The 25,194-nt window shown below is 51.1% G+C and overlaps 1 protein-coding gene across 6 annotated transcripts in view; it reads left to right on the top strand.

The window, feature by feature from the left end:
- The window catches only part of MPRIP (myosin phosphatase Rho interacting protein), a 146,069-nt gene that overhangs the window by 28,833 nt on the left and 92,042 nt on the right, over positions 1 to 25,194 (top strand). For all 6 annotated transcript variants that reach the window (XM_030827816.1, XM_030827817.1, XM_030827812.1 and 3 more), the window contains exons 2-3: positions 7,332 to 7,409; positions 9,626 to 9,691. In XM_030827816.1, the coding sequence (XP_030683676.1) occupies positions 7,332 to 7,409; positions 9,626 to 9,691 (144 nt within the window). The remainder of the gene's footprint in view (positions 1 to 7,331; positions 7,410 to 9,625; positions 9,692 to 25,194) is intronic.

Raw genomic sequence — 25,194 nt, 5'->3', positions numbered from 1 at the left:
GGGGTGGCTGGGCAGAGGCGCTCCTCACATCCCAGATGATGGGTGGCCGGGCAGAGGTGCTCCTCACTTCCCAGACGGGGCGGCCGGGCAGAGGCGCTCCTCACATCCCAGATGATGGGTGGCCGGGCAGAGGCGCTCCTCACTTCCCAGACGGGGCGGCCGGGCAGAGGCGCTCCTCACATCCCAGAAGGGGCGGCCGGGCAGAGGCGCTCCTCACCTCCCAGAAGGGGCGGCCGGGCAGAGGCGCTCCTCACCTCCCAGACGGGGCGGCCGGGCAGAGGCGCTCCTCACCTCCCAGAAGGGGCGGCCGGGCAGAGGCGCTCCTCACCTCCCAGACGGGGCGGCCGGGCAGAGGCGCTCCTCACCTCCCAGATGGGGCGGCCGGGCAGAGGGGCTCCTCACTTCCCAGACGGGGCGGCCGGGCAGAGTCGCTCCTCACATCCCAGACGGTGGGCGGCCGGGCAGAGGCGCTCCTCACATCCCAGATGATGGGCGGCCAGGCAGAGACGTTCCTCACTTCTTAGACGGGGTGGCGGCCGGGCAGAGGATGCAATTCCAGCACCCTGGGAGGCCAAGGCAGGCGGCTGGGAGGCGGAGGCTGCAGCGAGGCAAGACCACGAAAGAAAGAAGGAAGGAAAGAAAGAAAGAAGGAAGGAAGGGAGGGAGGGAGGGAGGGAGGGAGGGAGGGAGGGTACGAGGGTACTCTATCAGTCTTTTAATTGGTGTATTTAGATCATTTACATTTAAAATATTTACAGATAACTTAGGGCATAGTTAATGTGTCTCTGGTTATTATTTCTGTTTTGTTTTGCTTTTTTTTTTCTGCTTCCTTTGAGTTACTTGAACATTTTCTTTAGAATTGTATTTTGATTTATATATCAAAATACAGTTTTTTAAGTATAGCTCTATATATTTTTTAGTGGTTATAATAAGACATGACTTAATATAGACATAACTTGTCACAGTCTCTTGGTGGTGTCATTTTACTAGTTCAAGAGAGTACCTATCTGTTCACTCCTTTACCTTTTCCTTGTATAATTATCTTAAGTGTTTCCTTTACATACATTTAGAACCACATTAGACAGTTTTTGCTTTAGTCACGTAACAGAAAACTCAGGAGAAGGAAAGCCTAATTATTTACCCCCTCTCCGCCTTTATTTTACTATGTTCTTGCTTCCTTTCAGATGTTCCAGGATTCCTTCTTCTATGATTTCCTTTTTGTTTAGAAAACTTCCTTTGGCCATTTTGCTAGGGGTAAGTCAGCAAAGAACTTCTCTTAGTTTTCCTTCATCTGAGAAGGTCTGGATTTCCCTTTCATTCCTGAAGGATATTTTTACTGGTTATAGGATTCTAGGTTGATAGTTGTTTTCTTTCAGCACCAGAAAAGTAGTGTGCCACTTCCTTCTGGTCTCCATGGTTCCTGATAAGAAATCTGTTGTCATTCTGCTTAGTTTTCTCAAAACTATGAGGTCTTATTTTTCTCTGGCTGCTTTTGAGATTTTTTTCTTTGTCTTTGGCTTTCTTTGTCTTTTAGGTTTTTCTTTAGTTTAGTTATTATATGTCTTGGTCTGGATTATTTGGGTTTATCCTTTGATGTTCACTAAACTTCTTGAATGTGTAGGTTGCCACTTTTGCCAAATTTGGGAGGTTTCTAGCCATTCTTCGAGCTCTTTTTCTGCTTCACCCTTCCTCCTATCCTGCAGAGACTGATGACATGAATGTTAGACTTCTTGTTACAGTTCCACAGTTCCCTTTTATTTATTCATTTTTTCCTGTCTGTTTTTCCTCTGTTGTCAGATGGGATGATTTCTGTTGTTCTTTGTTCCAGTTCACTGATTCTTTCGTTGCCCCCAATCCTTCTGCTCTTGAGCCCACCCAGGAGCTTTTATTTCAGTTACCGTATTTTTCAATTTCAGGATTTTTGTTTGGTTCTTACAGCTTCTATTTCTTTGCTATCTTTCCCTTTAATTCAAGTGTGCTTATAATTTCTTGTTGAAGCATTTTATCATGGGTGCTTTAAAATCTTTAAATGTGGGATAATTCTAGCATGGCTGTCATCTTGGTGTTGGCAGTTCTTTTTTTTTTTTTTTTTTTTTTTTTTTTTTTTTTTTTTTGAGATGGAGTCTTGCTCTGTCGCCCAGGCTGGAGTGCAGTGGTGCGATCTCGGTTCACTGCAAGCTCCGCCTCCCGGTTTCACGCCATTCTCCTGCCTCAGCCTCCCGAGTAGCTGGGGCTACAGGCACCTGCCAACAAGCCCGGCTAATTTTTTGTATTTTTTTTTTTTTTTTTTTTTTTTTAGTAGAGACGGGGTTTCACCGTGGTCTCGGTCTCCTGACCTTGTGATCCACCCACCTCGGCCTCCCAAAGTGCTGGGATTACAGGCGTGAGCCACCGCGTCCGGCCGTGGTGTTGGCATTTCTTGGTTGTCTTTGTTCATTCAGTTTGTGACCTTCCTGGTTCTTGGCATGATGATGATTTTTGGTGGAAACCAAGTGTCTTTGTATTCTGTTGGGTGACTCTGGGTCTCATTTGAACCTTCTCTTTCAGTGGATTTTTCTGACAGTGCTTCCATGGGGAAAGGGAGTCACCATGACCACTTAGTTACTCAGATGGAGACAGAAATCCACCCCTCGGCCTCCACTGATGCCTGAACTGGGAGGCTGCTCGTCATGGGTTCCCTTCCCACTGGGCAGTGGTCAAAACCCTGACCCTCCACTGGGTGCCCTCTGACACACCCTAGCATGGAGCAAGAAGGGTCCTCATTGCCCTTGGTGGGATGTAAGGCCCTTATGTCTTCTGACACCACCCTGGCCGGGGTGTGGGGCACCTCACAAGGGTGGAAGTCTAACCTTTGCTCACTTGGGGGTGGGGTGCTGCCTTTCCTGTGACTTTTGGCCAGAGTAGCGCGGTTCTTGTCTAAGAGTTTTCTGTCTTGTTGGGCTGCTCCTTTCTGGTTCTTCAGCTATGGAAACTAGCTTTTTGTTGTTTTTTTTTGGTTGTGTGCCCATTGGCATTTTCAGGTTGCCAGTTTCTCCAGTACCCTCTGGGATAGTGAGACAAAAAGAAAGCCTGGGAGAGTCACCATGGTGTCCTTCTTTGGGTCCTGGGTCCCTGGCCCACCTACCTTTTTTTCTCCACCTTTCAGAGTCTTCTCATGTTTGTCTTATACATGGTGGCCCCAGGTTTTTGGTTGTACTTAGCAGGAGAAATCTACATCTGCCCCATCGTCCAGGAAGCAGAAGTTTCAAGGCACTGTTTTTGAAAGAGCTTCAGGTTGAAGGCACACCCAGACCACCAGCAGCCTTTTCCTAGAGGCCAGCCAGAAGTGGAGCCCCCGACTTGTGTGGGTCATGAGTGAAGGCCGAGTTTAATTGGAGAGGTGGTAGCTCGGGGGAGTCTCTCATGTGGTCACTTTTATATGGGATCCAGAGCCACATGCATCCTCTGGAAGGACCTGCATAGAAAGGGGCCCTGTGTGCAGGGCTGCTTGAAACAGGACTCGGGCCCCATCCTTTGGGTCCTTACAGCCCAGCTCAGATCCCCCATGTCAACAACAGATACTTGTTTCTCCTGCCTCCCTCCAAAATGCCCACCAGCTCAACCAGAAAACAGCAAAGCTAAGCCTACCCATGCAGCGTTTCCAGAGCACACTCCCTCCTGCCCGCTGCCTTTTGGGCTGTTGTTTTAGTGTCCCAGTTTCAGATTATTATAGGACCGTCTGGAAGAGAATACTTTAGGGCCTTTTAAAGGTGCTGCCCCAGGACCAGGTGGGCGTGCGTGGGAGCCTCTGCCCGTGGGCACTTCTGCACTTAAAGACACTGTGGTCTGCTGTGCAGGGGAGGATGCAGCATTTTTAGATAGTCTGAGACATAGAGAAGCAGCAGCTCTTCCTGGGAGGCCTTTCCCACGCCTGGGGGATGAGGACAGGTTGTCTGAGTCAGGACCTAGGTTATGTAAGGAGAAGGAATCTCAGAGAGGGCACCACGCACCCACTGCTGGCCTAGGCCGGCGGGCACTCACCTCCACTCCCTCTGCACACCTGCCTCAGGATCAAGGACACAGCCAGGGCTAGGCAGACCCCATCCCTGCCTTCCTGGAGTGAAGGTTCTGGGGTGGGGGTGGGGGGCAAGACATATCATAGCAATGTAATTACGTACGTAATGAAATGGTAGGTAGAAATTAGTTCTGTGATATGCAGTGATGGTAATGGCAGAAGTGAGTTGTTAGAGACTGAGGGGGAAGGTCAGGACTGTTCCCTCGAGGAAGGGACATTTCGGGGAAGCCCTGAGGGATGGTAGAGAGGGCCAGGTTTTGGGGAGCTGAGGAGGCTGGGGGAGGCTGCGCAGCCCACGTGGCTGGCTGTGAGAGGGAAGAGTGGTGGTGATATAGCCGGCCAGGTCCTGTCCCTGGCTCCCTGGACTTGAGGAGTGAGTTCTCAATGATTACACGTGGCTCCTCATGGCCCTATGGTGGCATCAGCTGCGCCCCTGCCCGGAGAGCCCTCTCCACCCCAGGCCTCCCCCTGTATCTATGGGGTCCTTACCTTCAGGGCTTTTTTTAACAGCTTTATTAAGATAAAATTCACATGTCATACGTTTAACCCATTTAAATAATAAAATTCTATGAGTTTTAGGATATTCCCACAGATGTGCAGCCATCATCACAGTCACTTTTAGAACATTACATCATCCCCAAAAGAAACCCTGCACCCCTTGGCTGTCACCCACCCCTCCACCCCCCCAGCCCCAGGCAGCCACTCCTCTGCTCTCCATCGCTCTGGAATTGCTTTGATGAACACTGGATGGGGTGCCACCTGCATCCCAGCCTGCTCCTCCACCCAGAGGCCCTACATCTCGCTCTCTGCTCTCTGTCTGCGCTGCCTGCCCACCTGGATCAGTCCCCTCTGTGGTGATCCGTATCAGGAAGTCATAGCCCACAAGGTGGCTGCTGCAGGCTACCTGGTGTACAGCACCCAGGGCCATGCACACGGGGTTCCTGAGCAGAAGTTTGCTGAGGATGCCTGGGTTGAGACCAGGGCTCGGGTTCTGAGGGAACAGATGCTGATCCCTCGGCTCCCCACAGTTCCTCCTGGAGAAAGGTCAGGTAAATGTAGCTGATTATGTGATGACACCCCAAGCCCTGCCTCCAGAGGCCAGGGTGGTGGCGCACAGTCAAGATGGAGATAGAGGAATGGCTTGGTGGGCTAGCCTCTGGCCTCACAGGTGGGCACTTGTGGCTGGTGAGAGGCTGAGCTGGGAGTCACAGAGTCCAGATACACACAGGGAGTTGTCTAGCTCCGGCTTTCCCATGCAAGGCCTCTGGGTGGGGTCTGGTTAGTATGTGCACTCCTGGGTGGGGTGTGGAGAGGCCAAGCGTGTATGCCCACCTGGAGGTTTGCTGGGCACAGCTGGAGTTCGTAGAGAGCACAGACCTCTCCTCGCCTTTGTTTCTGCCTTCCCAGGTGGGATCTCCACCACACACCCCTTGGCCCTCCTGGACTATGTCTGCAGCTAACACCCACTCCCCTGTTGCATCAAAGCAAGCCTTTCCTGTCCTTGCAGCTTTCCCCCGACCCCAGGCACACAGCTCCACTTGCACCATTCATGGGGAAAGCCAGTGCTCCTGGGGACCTTGAGGACCCTGCAGGCGGAAGCCAAGTAAAGAGGGGTGCTTGGTTCAGCCTGGAGGCTGTGTGGCCTCTGGCACGTGGCCTGCCCTCTCTGAGTCACAGTCTGCAGCTACCAAATGAGGTAGTGTGGTGGGGCCTCCTAGTTTGGAGAGCACTGAATAAAAAGCACATCAGGAGGACCCATGAGGGGTCCTGTGTGTGTAAGCAGCAGTCAGAGAACTTGGGTTTTAATTTGTGTTACCACCGTCTGAAAGGGACTGGATAAATGGGCCTGGTTGTACCTTTTCCAATGCATTCTCGCCACCTGGGTGTGGCTGAGGAAGGAGATTGAGCCAATGTCTGTCTAGATTTTCCTTCCTCCCCGTGGTCTGGGGAGTGGGGACTCTGGATGGTAAAATAGAGCAATGCCTCACATTTGTTGAGACCTCACAGGCCAGACACTGTGCTCAGTGTTCTTTGTGCAGCTTTTTAAATTGAGATATAATTCACCTATCTTAAGATTCACTCTCTTAAAGTATACAGTTTGGTGTTTAGCATATTTACAATGTTGTGCAACCATCTCCACTGTCTAATTCTAGAATATTTTAGTCACCCACGAAAGAAACCCCATACCTGTTAGCTGTCTGTCCTTATTTCCTTTCCTCCAGTCCCTGGCGACCACTAATCTGCTTTCTGTGCTGTGGATTTGCCTATTCTAGACCGTTTGCATAAGTGGAATTCTGTAATAGGTGGGCTTTTGTGCCTGGCTTCTTTGACTTAGCATCATGTTTTCGGGGTTCCTCAGTGTTGTGGTGTATGTTAGTGCTTCATTCCTTTTTCTGGCTGAATAATGTTCCCTTGTGTGGATCCATCACACTTTGTTCATCCATTCATCTGTCCATGGATATTTGGGCTGTTATGACCTTTTGGCAGGTGTGAATAATACTGCTATGAACATTCATGTGCAAGTTTTTATTTGAGCCCCTGTTTTCCATTTTCTTGGGTGTGTATACATAGGGGTGAAATTGCTGGGCCCTAGGGTAACTCTGCCTTTAACTTTCTGAGGAACTGCCAGACTTTTCCAAGGTGGCAGCACCATTTTACATCCCTGTGCTGGGTTTTACTGATTGCATTATCTCATCAATCCTCACATCAGAGTCATGAGGTTTAGGTAGAATTGTCATCGCTCTCACTTTTCAAATGGGAGAGTTTGAACTTAAAGGGTTTCTGCATGCAGTCACACAGCCAGTCAGTTGATGATTCTTTGGCCAGAACTGGCTTTGATCACGAATGCAGTCTCTTCTCCAGGCCCTGTTTTGTATCTTCAGGATGAGGCTTTTTGACTGTGTTGTTCATGTCCTGTTTCCTGACACCTGACACACACTGACACTCACATATTTGCTGAATAACATGTCATTTTTTCCTGATCTTGGTGGCTTGATCAGTAACTTGCAGGAGACAGCATGTCTTAGGGGATCCTGTACTCTCCAGGTTCTCACACTCCTGCCAGGGCCTGTATGCTCTCCACCCCGGATGCTGCAGAATCCCCGCCAGCCTCTGACTCTCAAGCAGCTGCACACACACCGCAGTGGGAATAGGTGTCATGACCTCTGCAGAGCAGAGGCAACGTCTGTTTCCAGCGAGAGTGCTTGCTGTTAGCTTGACCTGTTCTCTCTTCTGGGTTGAAGGCTGCTGGTGACCTGCCCTCTTTTTTCTCCTCTAGGCAAAACCCATTTATGGCGGTTGGCTGCTCCTGGCTCCAGATGGGACCGACTTTGACAACCCAGTGCACCGGTCTCGGGTAAGGGCATCAGAGCCAACTCTCAGGGTGGGAGGAACCAGAGAAGGGACCCATCTAAGGGTGAACTGGCGGAGTGGAAGAGGGAGATGGAGAGTTGAACAGTGGATCCTGGGATAGGAGGACTGGCAGGGCTCCCCCATTTGGCGCACTTGTACATTGTACAGAAAAGGTCTCAATTATACATAGTTATGTGTAGTGCTCCCTTCAGAATGAGGAGTTCTCATGTGGGTGTTGCCTGTTTTGTGGGTCAGCTTGACTCTAGGAAGTCAAATGGAAGAGGCAAAAGAGCAGTTAAAGGTTTGCATTATACCAAGCAGCTCCCAATTCCTTCCATGCCAAGGCCTGCCCCTGTAGCACCTCCCTTCCTCCTGAGCCAGGGGTTTAGCACACTAGTACTAGTGAAGGGTTGGGGGCCCAGAGGCCTTGGCTTACCTCTTAGTAAAATGTGCATTGCCCAGGGCAGGGCCCCACTAGAGCTGGGACCATCATTGGCTTGACCTGTGGTTTGTTTCTCTGCCAGGAAGCCCTTCTGTATTTGACTCCAGTTACAAAACTCTCCTTCCTCACAAACTTTCTTACAGTGCTGCCGCTCGCACCCTATAAATTGCTTCCACTCAGCCCCCTCCATCCCCGGAAACTCCCTTTCCTCTTCTTCTTAGTTTCTGTTGCTCACCCTTTCCCCACCCTGAGTATTACACTTTGGAGTAGGGGCCTTGGGCTGTGTATTCAGGTCCCACGGGCCTTGCATTGTGTCTCTGTTCTTTGGGATTCCTTCTGGAATGGGTTTTGATTTCAAAGGCAGCACATAAGGCCCTTGGAAATGTTCCTGGGAAACATGTTCAGGTGCCTCCTCTACACACCCAGCATAGACCAGCCCTCTACAAGGCCTCTTTGCAAGGCCCTTTGAGTCCCTGTTCATGCCACCCAGACGGGAGGACTCAGGAATCACTGGTCTAGCTGGACTGCAGTTTCCAGGGAGTAGTTCCCTTTCCTATTTTATATCAAGATTGTACAAAATTGCCATTTCCAGCCTCTGACAGGAGTCATTATTATAAATGATAACCCTGGCCCAAAGCAGAGAGATGTGCTTTTATAGTCAGTTCATGTGGCCTCACTGCCAGTTAAACTCTGAGTATTGTTGGGCTCTTTGCTTTGCTTTGCTTTTTTTCTTTTTTGAGGCAGAGTCTTGTTCTGTCACCCAGGCTGGAGTGCAGTGGTATGATCTCAATTCAATGCAGTCTCGACCTCTCAGGTTCATGTGATCCTCTTACCTCAGCCTCCTGAGTAGCTGGGGCTATAGGCATGCATCACCATGCCTAGCTAATTTTTGTATTTTTTGTAGAGACGGGGTTTCACCATGCTGCCCAGGCTGGATTGGGCTTGTTGAAATATTGAAAACAGGTCATGGACCCTTGTGATGATTTGGGGCTGGGAGCTGTGCCTGTCATTCACGACCTGGGCCAGCAGACTCGCATTATGGACAAGGCCCTTCTCCCCACACAAAGGAAGACATACACCACATAGTCCATTTCATTTCAGCTCCTGATGGCATCTGACCACTGTGGGCACTTCCCAGTGGTCTGGCTTTTGGATGGAGAGTAGAGCGGGGGATGCTCTGTGCCAGTTGGTCACTCCTTAGATATTGGAGTTATTTCCACTGGTCTTGCTGCTCCTCTGTTTTGATTTTCATTGGCTCATTTCACCTCAGTGAATTCTGGAGCCTGGCTGTTTTTGTGCCTCCTCTTTGCCAGTGGATCCTCAGAACAACCCCTTTTGTAGCAGTTTCCCAGGTTTTTTCAGAAGTGGTGAATCCATGCCTTGGCATTCCTGGATTATTCCACGCCATGTCAGATCATTCATCAAATAAATATTGACACATGTCATGTGATGCATCCTGTGCTGAGCACCATCAGGAATACAAAAAGGTAACCACACATTGTTTCTGCTCCTGAGGAGCTTCCAAGTGTTAAAAAAAAAGACTTCTTATTAAGCCTCAATCACTCATGTGATTTGGGCCTGTCTCCCAGCCCAGTCCTGGCTGATGAATCAACATTCTTATGCCTCGGGTCCCTCTTTTCCTGCCACCTGCCCCAGAAGTGGAATCTGTGGAGTCACCTTCCTTAGATATGGACTTGTCAGACATGGGAACTCCAGAAGCCAAGCTCTGGGGCCAGGACCCAGATCCTCCTAACCACCTACCTTGTGCTCCGTTGCAGAAATGGCAGCGACGTTTCTTCATCCTTTACGAGCACGGCCTCTTGCGCTACGCCCTGGATGAGATGGTAAGTGTTATCCTTGCCCACTCCCTGTCCCCAGCCTTCACCAAGTCCCTCCATTACAGTGCCCTTACGTTGTCGTGTGAGAGCACAGCAGCCATGTGCTCCTGCTTGTGTCTGTTTGGGAGTGTGGAATGTTTTGAAGAACTTGTGGCACCTGCTGGAGACAGCTTTAAAAACCCAGACATTTGGTTTGAAGCGTCATCTTCTGTGGTCTTGAGTGAGACGAAGAAGTGAGGGAGGAAGTCATTTCTGTTCAAGGCTAATAGTGTGGACTTCGCCGGAGCACTCCTGGTTAGGGAAAAGCAAGGGCAAAAGTCCTGGATCATGTGTGCAGGCTGTGGACCTGTGGGCGTGGGGCGGGGGCTGGCCCTGGGGCTGGCATGTGCTGTGGACCTGTGGGCGTGGGGCGGGGGCTGGCCCTGGGGCTGGCATGTGCTCACACACCTAGTCCTGGGGTTGCCTGTCAGTTCTGCGACTGTAATTGGTTTTGCTTGTCTCATTTGAGCTTGGCTTAGTTTTCTGAGCTGACTTCAGAGGCTTCCTGGTCACAAGGTCAGCGTTCTTCTGGTCACTAAACCAGGCAGACAGGCTCCTTCCTGCTCCCCACCTCCCTGGTTTTCCAGCTGCTTCCTGGGCTGGATGAGTGTTTGCTGCTCTTGCCCCAGAGGCCAAACCTGAAAATTAACTAGGTGGAATTTCTGGCTTTTCTTTTTCCACCCATTTTATCTCCTGACTTTTTCTCTAAAGGAGATTAGTCTCTCCTAATTAATCTAAAGTAGGACTGCATTCCAAACTTTGTAAAGGGTTGAAGATGGGAGATTTGATCGCCTTTTCCAGTTCCACTTGGTGGGTGAATGTTTGTGTGCTGCACATATGTGCAGCATTCTAAAATTGGGGCTGTCCTGGAAAGCCTAGTCTCACTATGTAAAATAGGCAGCCCCTGCCTATCCTACCCAGAGTTTGTTTCTTTGCTGCAGGGGCGAGACAGACTCTGCAAGTATGAGTGGAGGTAACTGTCCCTAGAGGGACCTTCCAGACTGTGGCAGGGTGTGGTGGGGGTGCCTGGGATTTTTGGGTGGTCATTACAGCTCACATGTGCAAAGGCCAGAAGTGGGTGTGTTTGTACTGGAGTCCTAACCTTTGTGATGTGATACTTTTTCTACTTTTGTTTCTGGGGTGAATTAAGAGGATGGTACCATAGTCCTGTATCAACTGTCACCTCACTGGTTCCTTCTTAAAAAGAATTGTCTTCCTTTTCATTCTTTCCGGTGAGCATATTTGTACATCATGATTAGAGCATAGGGGGTTTTTGCTGTGGGAACGTCTGTGCTCCAGGGTAGTGTATTAGAGGTGAGCACTGATTGTGGACTTGGCTGGAAGTAGGAGCAGGGAGACAAAACATTTGGACACTCTGTTCCTTAGAGGCAAGAAAGCAGACCTGGAGGATTAGACTTCACACTTTGTGTTCTCCTGGCTTAGCCCTTACACAGGGAGTAGCCCTGGGGTCAGAGCTGGGTTCCTGCAGCTGTGAGGTTTACCTTGCCTCCCTGTGGCTGGCTGACTGGCTAAGTCCTGCAATTGACTTAACAGCATCAGAGGAGCCTCAAGAGGTCACTGGATTACATTCAGGCTGGGCTGGGTCATGAACCATCCCAAAAAAACAAAGGTCCCTGCACTGTTTCCTTGGGGACTGATAATTTTGGTCAGGAAATCTTTCTTTAGGTCTAACTAAAGTCCGGCAAAATCCATTATTCCCCCTGGCTCAGTTGCACAAGCACAAAGAGGGTAGCTTCTGGGGACGCCTTGGTGCTGGCACAAGTGCAGAGCACATGCTGCCTCCCAGGCGTGGCTTCTGGATAATTGAGGCCACCTAGCCAGGAGTACCGATGCTTCACAGTGCACTGTGGTCTCCCAGCAACCTGGATATGAGTTGCGTATTATTTCATGGAGTGCTCAGGCAGAGGTGGGACTGTGCCAGGGATGTGGGGAAAGAAAGAAGCCCCAGGGAAAACTTGGACTGAGAGAGGGCATGGGGGCAGGCCCAGAGCTGGGAGTTTTGGGCCATGGGCTGCTTTCTGGCAGGTGACCTGGGAGCTGGATAGACCCAGTGAGCCCATCAGATTGACCCAGTGAGCCTATCAGTAAATACTGCTTTGCCCAGCCGAGGCTGTGGAGGGGTTTCCCTGTTGTATCAGGAAGATCACAGGGGAAGGTTGCAAGGAGGCACTTGGGGTAGAATCCAGGTGGGAGGAGGCAGAGGCTGGAGGGATTTCTCTAGCACCCAGTGAGTGCTCTGCATCAGGGTTTGCTCCTCAGAGCCACTCCCCAGGGTGAGCAGACAGCCTGTAGCCCAGGAGCTCCAGCTTAATGGTCAACCGCCCTGAGCTGAGAGTCCCACCCCAAACAGGCTGGCAGGATCCTGAGACCTGGAGCAGGAAAACTCCATTTCAGGCAGGCTCATGTGTGGGTGAACTCCAGCCAAGCTGGAAGCTTCCTTTGTGAGTGCCTGGAAATAGACCAGTGGTCCTCAGCATCGTGCCTCCCAGGGCCACTGGCCATGTCTGGAGTCGTCCTTGATTGTCACACCTGGGGCAGGGATGCTGCTGGCATCTAGTGCGTGGAGGCCAGGGATGCTACTGAATCTCTTCCACAGAACAGCCCCCGAGAACAAGGAAGGCTCCAGCCCAAAATGTCAACAGTGCCAAGGCCAAGAAACTGAGCAATTTCAACAGGGGTTTATTTAAATTATTATTTATTTTTAAAAATGAAAATGTAAATGGGATTTGCTATTAGCTCTGCTCTTAAACAGCACAGGACTCACCTGTCAGATCTCCTGGGAGTGAGGGGGGTGATGGTGCACTGCCAGTCGTGGAATGGGGTGGGCCTGTTTCTGATCTAGAGAGGTCTGTGGGGTGCCCCTGCACACCAGGCAACCACAGGGCCTGCAGAACTGCTTGTGTGTGTGTGTACCAGGGAGCACATAGGTGGCACTCCCTGCGTGGTGCCCTCAGACTGTGATGTTGCAAAGCAATCCCTACCTGGGCATTTGTCTCCAAAAGCAGCAGTTCTAAGCAGCCCATGGCTACCTCTGTCCCTCCCAGGCTCATATAATAAACTGTAGCATTTTATGGCTGGTCTGTGCCTTCCACACTCAATCAGCATCTATTTCGAATTGTTAGTGACTTTTATATGATGTTACCATTTGATTTCATTTGTTTGAGTGTTATCTTGCCAACTAGACTGACTTGTTGTCGTTGTTGGGCCCATGATAATTCTTGATGTGTCTCCCCATTGTCTAGCATGGGATTTGGGCAGCACAAATCTAGCCAGGTGTTTTGTAAGTATTTGTGGAGTTGAACTAGCAACTTTGTAAATGCCTTGCTGCATAATTTCTGCTCCCAGCTTGAAAACCTTAAGACAGAGCGGGTAGGAAAAGAGAGAAGATAGGATAAGGGGTGTTCCTCAGAGGGAGATTAGGGATGTAGTGACCTTTAGGGATTATTCAGCAGAAGGGAGAAAACCTCCCAAGAGCTCCAGAGAACTGGGATGGGGAAAATTCGGTTACCTCAGCCCCACTGGGTTGGGACCTGGAGAGGAAGGTGGACATCAGGAGGTCACAGCGTGCAGGAGGGGGAGGAAGGTAGCAGCAGTCCCTGGATCTGGGGACAGTGGCTTCAGGAAGCCCTTTCTGCTCGGGGACTTCTGCTGGGGCTAGGGCTGCTGGACTTCATCCAGTTCCGGAGGCTGACCATTGCCTCTCCAGGCAGCCCTGAGATGGGACTAACTTTGGGGAATCTCTTTTCCTTTTTTGGGAAATTTCTTTCTCGATACACCCACGTACCCTGTAACTGGTGGGTGTGGAGCAGAGGCAAATTTCCCGAAAAAGGAAAAGAAATTTCTCAAGCGCAGGCTGAGGTGAGGTGGGGTCCGGGCAGCCTCACAGACAAGTGAGAGCCTGAGAGATTTGGCTGGGCCCCTGGTTTTTCAAGAGTGGACAGAGCAACAATCTAGACACCCAGATTGCTGCTTCTGTCCTCTGCCTTTGTTTCTCTGCCTGTAAAGTGCTGCCCATGATTTTACCTAATTCTGTCACTGAGTTTTTGGGGACTGATGTTGAGCTGAGGTGTGGATGTCACCAGACATCAACTAGAAGGCTCTCTGGAGGAGCTCCAGGTCTAGAAGGAGAGTGGGAGCGCCAGGAGCTTGGGGTGGAGCAGGCCAGGCCATGAGGCTTTGGGATTCTCACGGGCCTGCTCTCCAAGGCAAAAAGCCGATCAAATGCTTTGTTTGATTTTTTTTTTTTTTTTTTTGAGACGGAGTTTCGCTCTCATTGCCCAGGCTGTAGTGCAATGGTGCAATCTTGGCTCACAGCAACCTCTGACTCCCAGGTTCAAGCCATTATCCTGCCTCAGCCTCCGGAGTAGCTGGTATTACAGGCATGCACCACCACGCCCAGCTAATTTTGTATTTTTAGTAGAAATGGGGTTTCTCCATGCTGGACAGGCTGGTCTCGAACGCCGGACCTCAGGTGATCCACCCGCCTCAGCCTCCCAAAGTGCTGGCATTACAGGCGTGAGCCAACGTGCCCGGCCTGTTCGAATGTTTTTAACTGTGGTAAGTACACAGGAAATTCACCATCTTAACCGTTTTTAAGTGTGTAGTTCAGTGGCATTAAGTACATTCACATTGTTGCACAACTACCACCACTGTCTCTCTCCAGGACCCTTTTCTTTTTTTTTTTTTTTTTTTTTTTTTCTTTTTTTGAGACAGTCTCGCTCTGTCGCCCAGGGTGGAGTGCAGTGGTGCAATCTTGGCTCACTGCAAGCTCCGCCTCCCGGGTTCACGCCATTCTCTTGCCTCAGCCTCCCGAGTAGCTGGGACTACAGGCGCCCACCACCACGCCCAGCTAATTTTTTGTATTTTTAGTAGACACGGGGTTTCACCATGTTAGCCAGGATGGTCTCGATCTCCTGACCTCGTGATCCGCCCGCCTCTGCCTCCCAAAGTGCTGGGATTACAGGCGTGAGCCACCGTGCCCAGCCATCCGGAACCCTTTTCAACTTGCTAACTGAACTGTGCACCCATTGAACTATAACTCCTTTCCCCAGCCCCTGGAAACCCCCATGCTACTCTCTGTCTCTATGAATTTGACTCCTCCAGCACCTCACATAAATGGGATCATGCAGTGTTTGTCCTTTGTGACTGGCATATTTCACTCAGCATAAGGTCCTGAAAGATCATCCTGGTTGGTGTCAGAATTTCCTTCCTCCTGATTATGGTAAGTCTGATGATCTTGGACCATGTCTGCTGACCCCGAGCCTCTCACACATGGAAGCCATGGAGAGACTGAGGCCACCTGTGGCAGGCATGGTGCTGAGGGCCGGCCTCCATGGTGTGGAGCTCTGCTCCATCCTAGCCTGGAGAGTCCTTGAGTGTCGCGAGAGATGAGAGCTGCCTGACTGTGTAGGGGCCATGCTGAGGACTCATAGCTCAGCTCACATCCTCAGACATAGTAGAGAAAACACTTTTAGCTCTTGGATATGTGCCTTTTTCAGGGGCAACCTGGGAGTTTGTCAGTCCCATAAGATGTGAAGTTCCAGCCTGAGAAATTAATTTAGGGTGCCTGCGTACTTGTGTATAAAGTAAATAGGCTTGGTCCAAAGGATCTTCAGAGCACTCCAAGTGCAGACAGGTTAGGATTCTGGCTTATTTTGAGTTTGCTTCCTATAGGAGAGTGTACAGGAGGTTGCCTTGTTCTTGGGACCTCTGCTCACCTCACTTTTGACAAATTTCTGCGACTTTTGGTGGTGGTAAAGCCATGAGCAGCCCAACGTTGCCTGGGCCTGTGAGAGCCTAGGAGGAGGGGCATTACCGCTGAGCCCTGCTGTCTTTAGGATCTATCATTTGAGGTTTCTCTCCCTTTTCTGCAGCTGATCGCCCAGTTCCCGTTGCTCCCTCAGCCATTTTTTTGCAGATGTTGCCCTGCATCAGAATCTGCAGGGCGAGGCTGGGAAATCAGTTTAAATAACCACTTTACGTGTTTTTTGTTTTTGTTTTTGTTTGTTTGTTTTTGAGATGGAGTCTCACTCTGTCGCCAGGCCAGAGTACAGTGGCGTGATCTTGGCTTACTGCAACGTCTGTCTCCCGGGTTCAAGTGATTCTCCTGCCTCAGCCTCCCGAGTAGCTGCAACTACAGGCCTGCGCCACCATGCCCGGCTAATTTTTTGTATTTTTAGTAGAGACAGGGTTTCATCGTGTTAGCCAGGATGGTCTCAATCTCCTGACCTCGTGATCTGCCCGCCTCGGCCTCCCAGAGTCCATGTGATTTCTAACCATTCCATTTGAGAACTGCTGCTTCAAGCTCTGACTTTGTTTCCTCTAGCTCAGAGCTTTCCCAGGCAGGCGAGAGGAACCATCTGCTCCTCCTTGGTGCTGAGGCACCTCCTGGGCATCTGATTGTTTGGGAACCATAGTGGCTGCTGTGTCCATAACAGAGCAGTTGAGAGGACACTAGGCCATAGAAGGCCTCTTCTGTGGTGAAGCTCATACCTTTCAGGACCCACATGAACACATGCAGACTAAATCCCTAGCAGAACCGTGATGTGTAGGCTCTTAAAGGCGGTGGGTGGTTGGGGAGGCAGAGAAGTCTGGGAGGAGAGAGGTGGCACTTGGCTGCCTTCCCGCTCATCACAGAGATTTGGGAGGAGCCATGTGCCTGGCCAGGGCTCCTTGCTGGCACTTTCTGCCCATTCTCTATCCTACTTCTCACAATGGTAGATTCCATGTCCATTTCACAGTTGAAAAGACTGAGGCCCAGAGAGATCGTGAGGTGGCTCAACTAATGAGTGACAGAGTAGGCAAGGCAGACTCCTGCTGAGAGAGGGATGGTGTCTTTCCTTCACCAAGTGATCTTGTCCCTCACATTCAGAGAGGCTGCTCCAGCAGCACCTGCTGCCTCTTGCGGGTGGGAAATAGGGCTTGCTGGAGGCCAGGCAGGGCTCTCAGTGTCCTTCCTGACCCTCTGGCTTGTCTGTTGCTGCAGACTGACCCAACTACAGTAGCTGACCTGTGTCTTTATTAATGCCATTGAACCAAGCTAGCTGCAGGCCTGCAACCCTGTAGGGTCCACCTGCCTTTTTTGCTACATGGGCATATGAATATATATTCAGGGAGATTTACAGAAATCAGAACAATAAGAACATAGAGCCTGTAACTGTCTGAGGGGCAGAGAAGCTTCCTCAGGCCTGGAGACCCTTCATGTTTAAAAGGACAGGAAGGGGCAAGACAGGGAACCAGGGAAGATGTTTTATGGGTCAGTCTTATACTTTCAGGTTTAGCTTTAAATCTGTCATGTTTCAGCCTTGCCTTGGCCTTTGTGCTGAGGTCCTGGTCACAAGGGGAAGGAGGCAGGTCCTGTTGTGTGGTGCGTGGAGCCCGAGTACCTTAGGGAGGGCTTGTTGGGGTGGGGTCAGTAACTATGGGGTCACCCAGGCCCTCCCTCCCTGTGTAGGTACCTCCTGGGCTATTCGGACCACAGGAAGCCCTGCGTTCTTCCCTCCTCTGCTCAGCTGCTCATTTCTATTTCTGTGCTGTGTGCTTTCAGAATCAGATCATTTTAAAAAACAACTTTGGACTCGGATGTGTTTTCATCTTTACATGAGCCCTATGAGCAAGGTATGAGGGGCTGTTAATGGGGGAGGCAGCCCCCCAGGCCCTCCCCATGTGTCGCATTCCCCCGGGGTCCCTAGGTGCTTTCAGACTTTTGGTTGAGAGACTTCGGTCTTTAAGTGGAATTCTGCATGGAGTCTTAATACAAGTTTTAAAATGTATACAGTCAGGTGCTGCTTTATTTGAAGTTTTGGAATATTTCTGACCCCTCCCTCATCAACAACCCCTGCCCCTGGGAGCTGCAGAAAAGAATACACACTGACGGCTGGGCGCGGTGGCTCACGTCTGTAATCCCAGCACTTTGGGAGGCCTAGGCAAGCAGATCACGAGGTCAGGAGATCGAGACCATCTAGCTAACACGGTGAAACCCCATCTCTACTAAAAATACAAAAAAATTAGCCAGGCATGGTGGTGGGTGCCTGTAGTCCCACCTACTTGAGAGGCTGAGGCAGGAGAGTGGCATGATCCCGGGAGGTGGAGCTTGCAGTGAGCTGAGATCACACCACTGCACTCCAGCCTGGGCAACAGAGTGAGACTCTGTCTCAATAAAAAAGTAATACACACTGACCAGACCAGACTAACCTCCTTCTCTGCGGAATTATCCAGGTGCCCAGAGGCCCAGATCACAGACCTGTTCAGGAAAGGCACCTCTTCTTGTGCAATCATTTGATTGTTTTTCCAAATGAATAAATTTATTTTTTAAAGATTTCTCAAAGTAGTCAGTGTCTTCAAGCCCTTTGCCAATGGTGACTGGTGAAATGAGCAGTGCCCATGTTTATAGGTGAACTCTCAGGCACACGGAGGCTTGTGTTCACAAGGAGAAGCGGCTGGGCCCGGACCACAGTCCATTGGCTTTCAGGGCTGGCATGGCCACGAGATTCCAGAAATTGAGGACAAGCCAGGGGTGTTGAGAAGGTTCTTCCAGGGTGTTGAGGTTTTTTTACCCCTGCCCTCCACCCCACTTGACTTTTCTGGACACAGAGCCTTAGATGAGTCCCCATCCCATCTTGATTTGGTCATGACAATTGAGATGTTGCCTATTTGTAGCAATGAATTCCTTAATGAAGGTAGATTCTTGGCTGGAGGATGAGGTCTGAACCAGTGCGGTGGAGTCTGTGTGATGCTCTTTCAGCAGCAGGGAGTTGGTTGGATAATAAGTGGGGCAGGGAGGGCCCTGCTCGACTGAGCTTCCTGTAGGCCACTTCGCCTTAGAGCACCTGTGGCCAGATTTAAGTTATTTTGAAACACTAAAGGTGAGTGAGCCAGGTCCGGGTGCAGGTGAACCCAGGTGGGATGGAAACGCTTCCTAAGTGCTGTGAAAGTGGAGGGTGGGGGTCATAAGGGAAGCTCAGAGCTGTTTGCTGACAAGTGACACCCACTCTTTTTCCCTGAAGTGTAATTTACGGTGACTCATGAAAGTTCACCCATTAGAGTGGAGCACGTAGAGGTCAGAGCATTCTCTGTACCTCCGTGGGACCTTCGAGATGGATGTTCTCTGGAAACTGGAGGCTGAACTTTAAGCCCTCTCCCTTCCTTTTGTCATAGTTGGGAGGTTGGGGGAGGAGAGCTAATGACAGGTCCGGGAAGGGCTTGGGACCCAGTCTTGTAAGACTCTTGGACCCAGAACTGTTAGGCAGGGGCAGGTTCTGCCTTTGGGAGTTTTCTTGTTTGCAACTCTGCCCAAAGGCCCAAGTGACATTTCCCACACTGAAAGAATCAGGGAATGGAAGCCAGCAATGGTTAATCGTGGGGCTGTGTGGACCAAAACCAGCCAACTCCTGAGGGTGACAGTTGGGGGTTCCCACTGTGACCTGATCCAGACCTTCCATTTTGTAGTGAGGAAGCTCAGCCAGGGGGAGAGGGAGGGAGTGACTGAACCACAGATGTGGACAAGCAGCCGGGTCCCTGGATCTCCTGTCTCGACTTAGAGCCTGGGAGTTGCCCTTCGAGGAAGGAAAGAGTGAGAGGGAAGTGTGTGGGGCAGTTTGAATGTTCTGTGCCTCCAGTATTGGATGTTCTGCACCTCCAGTGTTGGAGTCATACGTGGATGGCTGAGCCCTGTAGAGGGAAGAAGTTGAAGCAGAACGTGCCAGAGTGAGCAGGCAAAGAGGATCAGAGGAAGGGACCTCTGCAGGTACTGAGAGGGCTCTGCAGGTCACCCTGGGTCATTCTGGAGAGCCAAGAGAAGACACAGGTTGGCCCTGGCCAGACGTGAGTCATCCCTGTGTTCCTAACCCTAGGACACCTGTCAGAGCATGTGGAGCACCTTGCACTTAACTTCCATGAGGATCTCCCTCTACAGGACGGTGAGCGCCTCTAGGCAGCACTGGTGTCTGCCCATGTAGACAGGGCGCATGTTGGCTGGCTGGCGAATCAGGCAGCTGTCCTCCCCAACTCTTTCTTGCTTGAGTTTCTGATGTAAAGATTTCAGGTAGGCCACTCCCAAAAGTCCCCCTTCTTTGAATTTCAGGCCGCACTGAGAGGATTTGGTGACCTCAGGTGCCCAGTGAGTGCCTTTCTGTCTCATCAGGACTGTCCCATGCGCTTACCTTCCTGTTACGTAAGCGGTGAGTCAAGGACACAAAATAGGAATTAGCTGCCTGCCTGTGTTCAGGGCTATAATGAGATACCCACATTCTCTCTCTGCCTTCCCTGTGTTGCCTGAGTGGAGTGACTGCTGGCCACCCACAATTAATTATCAAGGGGCTGAAGAGGGGTTCCACCTGGTTGTCCATTTAGGTGCTCTCTGTTCAGACTTTTGCCAGGTGCACAGCTCTTTCGGTGATGGGAGGAGGTAATGGGAGTGGCAAGAGCTGTCGTGAGGGTGAAGGGGTTTCTGTGGCCCACACCCCACACTGGGGAGGCAGCTGGGAAGATGGGCTGTGATTGGCACCCTTGCTGGGCTATCTTCAGAGCTGTGGGTGGACTTCTCTGCAGCAGCTGTGACGGTGCCCTGCAGCGTGAAGGCTCATGATAATGCACTGGGCGTCTCCCTCCCACACAGAGAGAAATGACTTTAGGTATTAAGAAAGTGAAAAGCTTGGAATAGTTGGTTAGGAAACTAATTAAGTAGCAGCGGGGAAAGAAGTGTCAAAAAGAAGTCATTTCATGGGAGTTGCAACAGTAAATATTTAGGGTTGAAAAAGCAAAGCCATGTGGCTGGTGCTAGTGTGTTCACGTGTTTGTGCAGTGCTCACGTACTTGCACAAACAGGGCTGGCAGCATGGAGCCAGACCGCAAAGTCCCCCAGAGGCACATCCCTTCCACTCTCACCTTTTAGGCATCCCCTTGCTCTGCCCCCTACTCAGATCCCCACCTGCCTGGCCATGTCTTTTGCCTGGGGCATTCCTGGGAAATATGTCATGTCCAAAAACAGTCTGATGAGCTGATCCACGTAGGGCACCACTTGTGGCAGGCAATGTAGTATGTTAGTGTCTTAACCTCTCCTGGCTTCTGCAAGACTGTTTTTGAGAAAAATCTTTTCTTTGGCCAGGAAGGAAATGTTCTTTATGGTGGGGAAAACTCTCTGAACCCAGGGAGCAGTTGCACTGGTGGGATCTCAGAGATGCAGGTCAGCAGCACAGGAACCTTAGGAAGGAGGTGTCCTTCACCTTGTGCCATGTACTGGCCTGAGGGCTGGTCCAGCCCACACACAGGCACGGACCAGTCACTCACAAACATCTGCCCTCAGTGTGTCAGACTCGAACTCCAGGGTGGCTTCCTTTGTGGGAAGTGCCGGTCACAGCATACAACATGGCAGGTGTGTTTGTTTCCTGTGGCCACTGTAACAAGTTGCCACAAACTTAGTGGCTTAAAACAACACATCTTTGTTCTCTGATGGCTCTGGAGGTTGAGAGTCCAAAATGAGTACCACTTGGCTAAGGTCCAGGTGTGGGCAGGGCAGCTTCTTCCTGAGGTCCCGGCGGAGAATCCCCTCTCCACTGCTTGCAGACTCCAGTGGCCACCTGCCTTCCTTGGCTCGTGGCCTCTTCCTGTCAACACTACAGTCTCTTGCTCCTGTCATCACATTTACTTATCCTCTTTGTCACGTTTTCCTCTGCCTCCCTCTTAGATCAGAATCTGGATGGCCTTTTCTTTCATTTTTTATTTTTTAGAGATTGGGTTTTGTTTTGTTACCTATCCTGAGTACAGTGGCACAGTCATAGCTCACTGCAGCCTTGAACCCCTGGGCCCAAGTGATCTTCCTACCTGAGCCTTTCAAGTATCTGGGATTACAGATGCTCTGGTGTTGAGCTCTGGGGAGTTCAGCAGGGCTAAGTAGGACTTGTGGGGGCTGCTGCTAGGTGTGAGGTGTAGGCATGAGAAACGGGGAAAGGAAGATGGGGCCACCAGAGACTGCCCTGATGGGCGACATAGTCCCCACCTGCGTATCAGCATCACCCCCCTTCCAGAGCATTTGTGTTTTCAGTGTGAAGCAGGATCAGGGAATGTCATTGCAGGAAAGGACCTGGAAGAGCCAGCCCCGTCCACAGTTGGGGGCGATGGAGAAATGGCTTTTGCCCCGGTTGGGGCAGCATGGAGCCTGGCACTGCAGAGCTTTAAAGGTTTCCCTGACTCAAGTCAGAACGGAAGCTGAGCCCCTCAATGTGTAGAGCGCAGCAGACACGACGCCTGGCCTCCTGTTCACTGATTCAGCCCCGGGGAGGTGGGGAGACAGAAAAGACTCCTTGTCCTTGAGCAGTGTCATCTTGTTGGTGAGACTGGTTTTGTGTTTCTCACTTGTGAGGTGCAGACAGGCATGGTGTTGCAGACCAAGACCTTGGGACACGAAAGTGAAGGAACAGAGACAGAGCAGGTGGAGGAGGAGAGAGACTCCCTGGAGCCACAAGGCTCTGAAGGACTGGGTTGTCCCAGCTGTGACCTACCTCCAACCAGCCACACTAAGACAGGCTTGTCCCGCAGGGGCAGAAGGGTCTTACAGCCCCAACCCGTCCCCCACTCTCAGTCCCTCCTCAGGTAGCTAATGCTTGATTTTGGGCTTCTGTCTGTTCCTCTGCCTCGATGGAAGGGTGGTAGACAGGCCGCTCCACAAAGTCTAATAAGCAGTGAGTCATTGTCTTCCTCTGAGCCCACCAGGGTTGCACCTGGTGACTGGGGAATGCTTTGTGATGTCCAGGCCCTAGCTGAGAAGCAGTGGTGTTGGGGTTCATCAGTGGTGTTGGCCATCTGTCTGCAGGGTGCAGTGGCTGTCACGGGGCAAAAGTCCAAGGCTCACTTCCTCTGGATACTGAGTACAGTTTTTGGAACCAGCAAGCCTCTGATCAGTGTAGAGGTAAAAAGAAATCACACACAAACCACAGTGCTAGCGTCCTCACTGTGTTTGCATTTAATCCTTAAAATGGTCGCATGAGGAGAGCAGTAACTTGCCCAAAATTGGGTTTTTCTGAGAGAGCTGGGGGTTTTGCGTTGAGCCACAGGTTGGAGAGCTGGTGGGTGGAGCTGCTCTGGCTCCATTCCCATTCTGTGAGCTGGGGCCCAGATGCGCCCTGGCCTGAAGGTTTTGGAGCCTTACCTGGTTAATGTTTGAAGATCTCAGCTATGCCAGGATAAACTGGAGCAGGTATTTACACCTCTGCCAAGTGATGGGCACTAATGCTGTCAGGTGGCCAGTACCTGTGGAGCGTGCCGGCCACAGGGGAGCACAGGGCCAGGAGTCCTCTCGGCTTCATCCCCCAAGACAGCTGAGGTTTGAAGATCTCGGGGGCAGTTGGGGAGGGGGTGGGGTTTGACTTGCACCTGGATATGGAGGACATGCTTGCCTGGCCCTGACTTCCAGTGGGTTTTCAGCAAGAGACCCACCGAGGACGACCATATATTCTGGTCCCAGCAGCGGACCCAGAGGCCGTTCTAGCTGTATCTGAAGGGGCCATGAGAACGGCAGGTGTGGGGTGGTCTGGGAAGGAGGGTCTTTGGGGACATCATCTAGTCCAGCCCTCACCTTTGACAGATGAGGAAACTGAGACCCAGAGGGCAGGCAGGGTCCCCACTATCACTCCCAGTAGGTTTCAGAGGCAGATGCCACTTGCTCCGTGCAGCATCCCTCCCTGCCCGTATTGGTGTGAACAGGGCAGTTGTCAGCGAGCAGTGAGCGACCAAGAGAGACACTCCCCAAGGCTCAGCCCAGCAGATGCTCTCATGTGTAGCAGGTGCTGGGTGACTGGGGGCTGAATGGAATGTGTTGTCCAGGGTCATGCAGCTGGTTGTCCCAGAACCATGGCTGGACAGCTGACCCTTTTCCAGTGCCCTTTTCACTCCACCACATCCCTTGTGGTCCTCCCAGCCCTGCTTAAAGAGGCAGGGTTGGCGTGGCTGTCCCTCAGGAAAAGCCAAGGGTGCAAAGAATGGGGAGGGTGAGAGGCTGTGATGAGAAACATGGACTTGCAGTGGGAGAGGTGGGATGTGTGTTGCAAGAATGCCTTGGATTTCTTGTTTCTTGGGGCCTCCATTCCAAGATGGAGAAGAGAATACTATCTGTGCTCCACGAGAAAAGATTAGGAAAACAGCCCTGCTCCAGTGGACCTGGCAGCATTCTATATAAACATCGACATCTGGGAGAGAGGTCCAGTTGAATATTGTTGCAAATGGACTTGTGCTCTTTTCGGGTGATGCTATGGCGACCCACACTAGAGGAGGGTGCTGGAGCCCAGCGTCAGGCCAGGGCCCTCTGTGGGAACAACCCCTTACCTCCCTGGGCCCTGCCCGGCTTGCTTTGTTTGACTGCCTGTACCATCTTGTCGCTTCTTCCACCATATTCCCCATGGCATCCTCTCCCCCCTCCAAAGATGGGTGGTGTAAGCCCTACAAAGTGAGGCAGATGGCTAGGACCACAGGTGTCAGCCTCATTCACATCATCCGTGTGACCAGACTTCAGCTTCCTCTTTCTCGTGGTCTGAGGCGTGTTATAGTCATGTTAAATGTCCAGCGCTAGAATTTTAGGGAAGGGGAGTGGCTGTGAATATATGTCAGGTGTACACTGGTTGGTCATCTGCTTGACTTGTGCTAGGCACTGTGCTGTGCAGAATACGTCATTGTGACAGCCGCGTCCTCGAGGGTAGGGTTAGGTAGGTGGACACTTCTAATCTTTAGCCCCTTCCCGAAGACTTCCCTCACCTTTTCTTTCTCCTCGCTTGCTTCTATTCACGTTTTCTGTCTCCTTCAGCCCATGGGATCAGACCCTGCGCTGAGCTCCTTCACTGTGTGTCTGTTGCTGAAGTAAACGCAAGCCATGTCCTTTCCAGAGCAGGAAAGGGGAGTAAAGTTTTCCTCCTGGGAAACATTTCACCCTTGTTCTTTGTCTCTCTGTCTCTCTCCTACAGAGACTCTGCGGGGAAACACAGGTGTAGGTAATGTCAAAGGACGTCCAACTTGTGTTCTAGGACCACAACCTCGCCCTTCTGTCGTGGCCCCCACTGGGTGAGGAGAGCGCCCCGGCCACTCAAGGGGTCAGTTGTCGATGGAAAGGAATAGACGTGCAAGTGTGCATTTACTGTTTGTTCTGTCACTCATCAGCCATTTGAGAAGTCCTGGGTGCTGTGAGGTGGCCTGTGCAGTAATTCGAAGGGTGGGGAGGGGTAAGAGGGCTGTTGTATAGAAGTCTAGCCTTAGAGTAACACATTTGAATTTTGGATAAACGGGTGGCTGTTTTGGCCATGCTGGTTTCCTTCATATATTGTTAGCCTTTTCCTGGCTGGGAGAAAAGCATTTGCCTAATTTTGGAACACATCAGTCATTTGGTTGAAACATCATATTTCCCCCAAAGTCAAGTGTTTGAATTGTAACAACCTTGGAGGCTTGGAAAGGATCTTCGCATAGTCCCT

The sequence above is a fragment of the Nomascus leucogenys genome, chromosome 14, assembly GCF_006542625.1.
Source record: "Nomascus leucogenys isolate Asia chromosome 14, Asia_NLE_v1, whole genome shotgun sequence".
Classification (NCBI taxonomy): domain Eukaryota; kingdom Metazoa; phylum Chordata; class Mammalia; order Primates; family Hylobatidae; genus Nomascus; species Nomascus leucogenys.
This window is presented reverse-complemented; position numbering and strand designations above follow the sequence as displayed.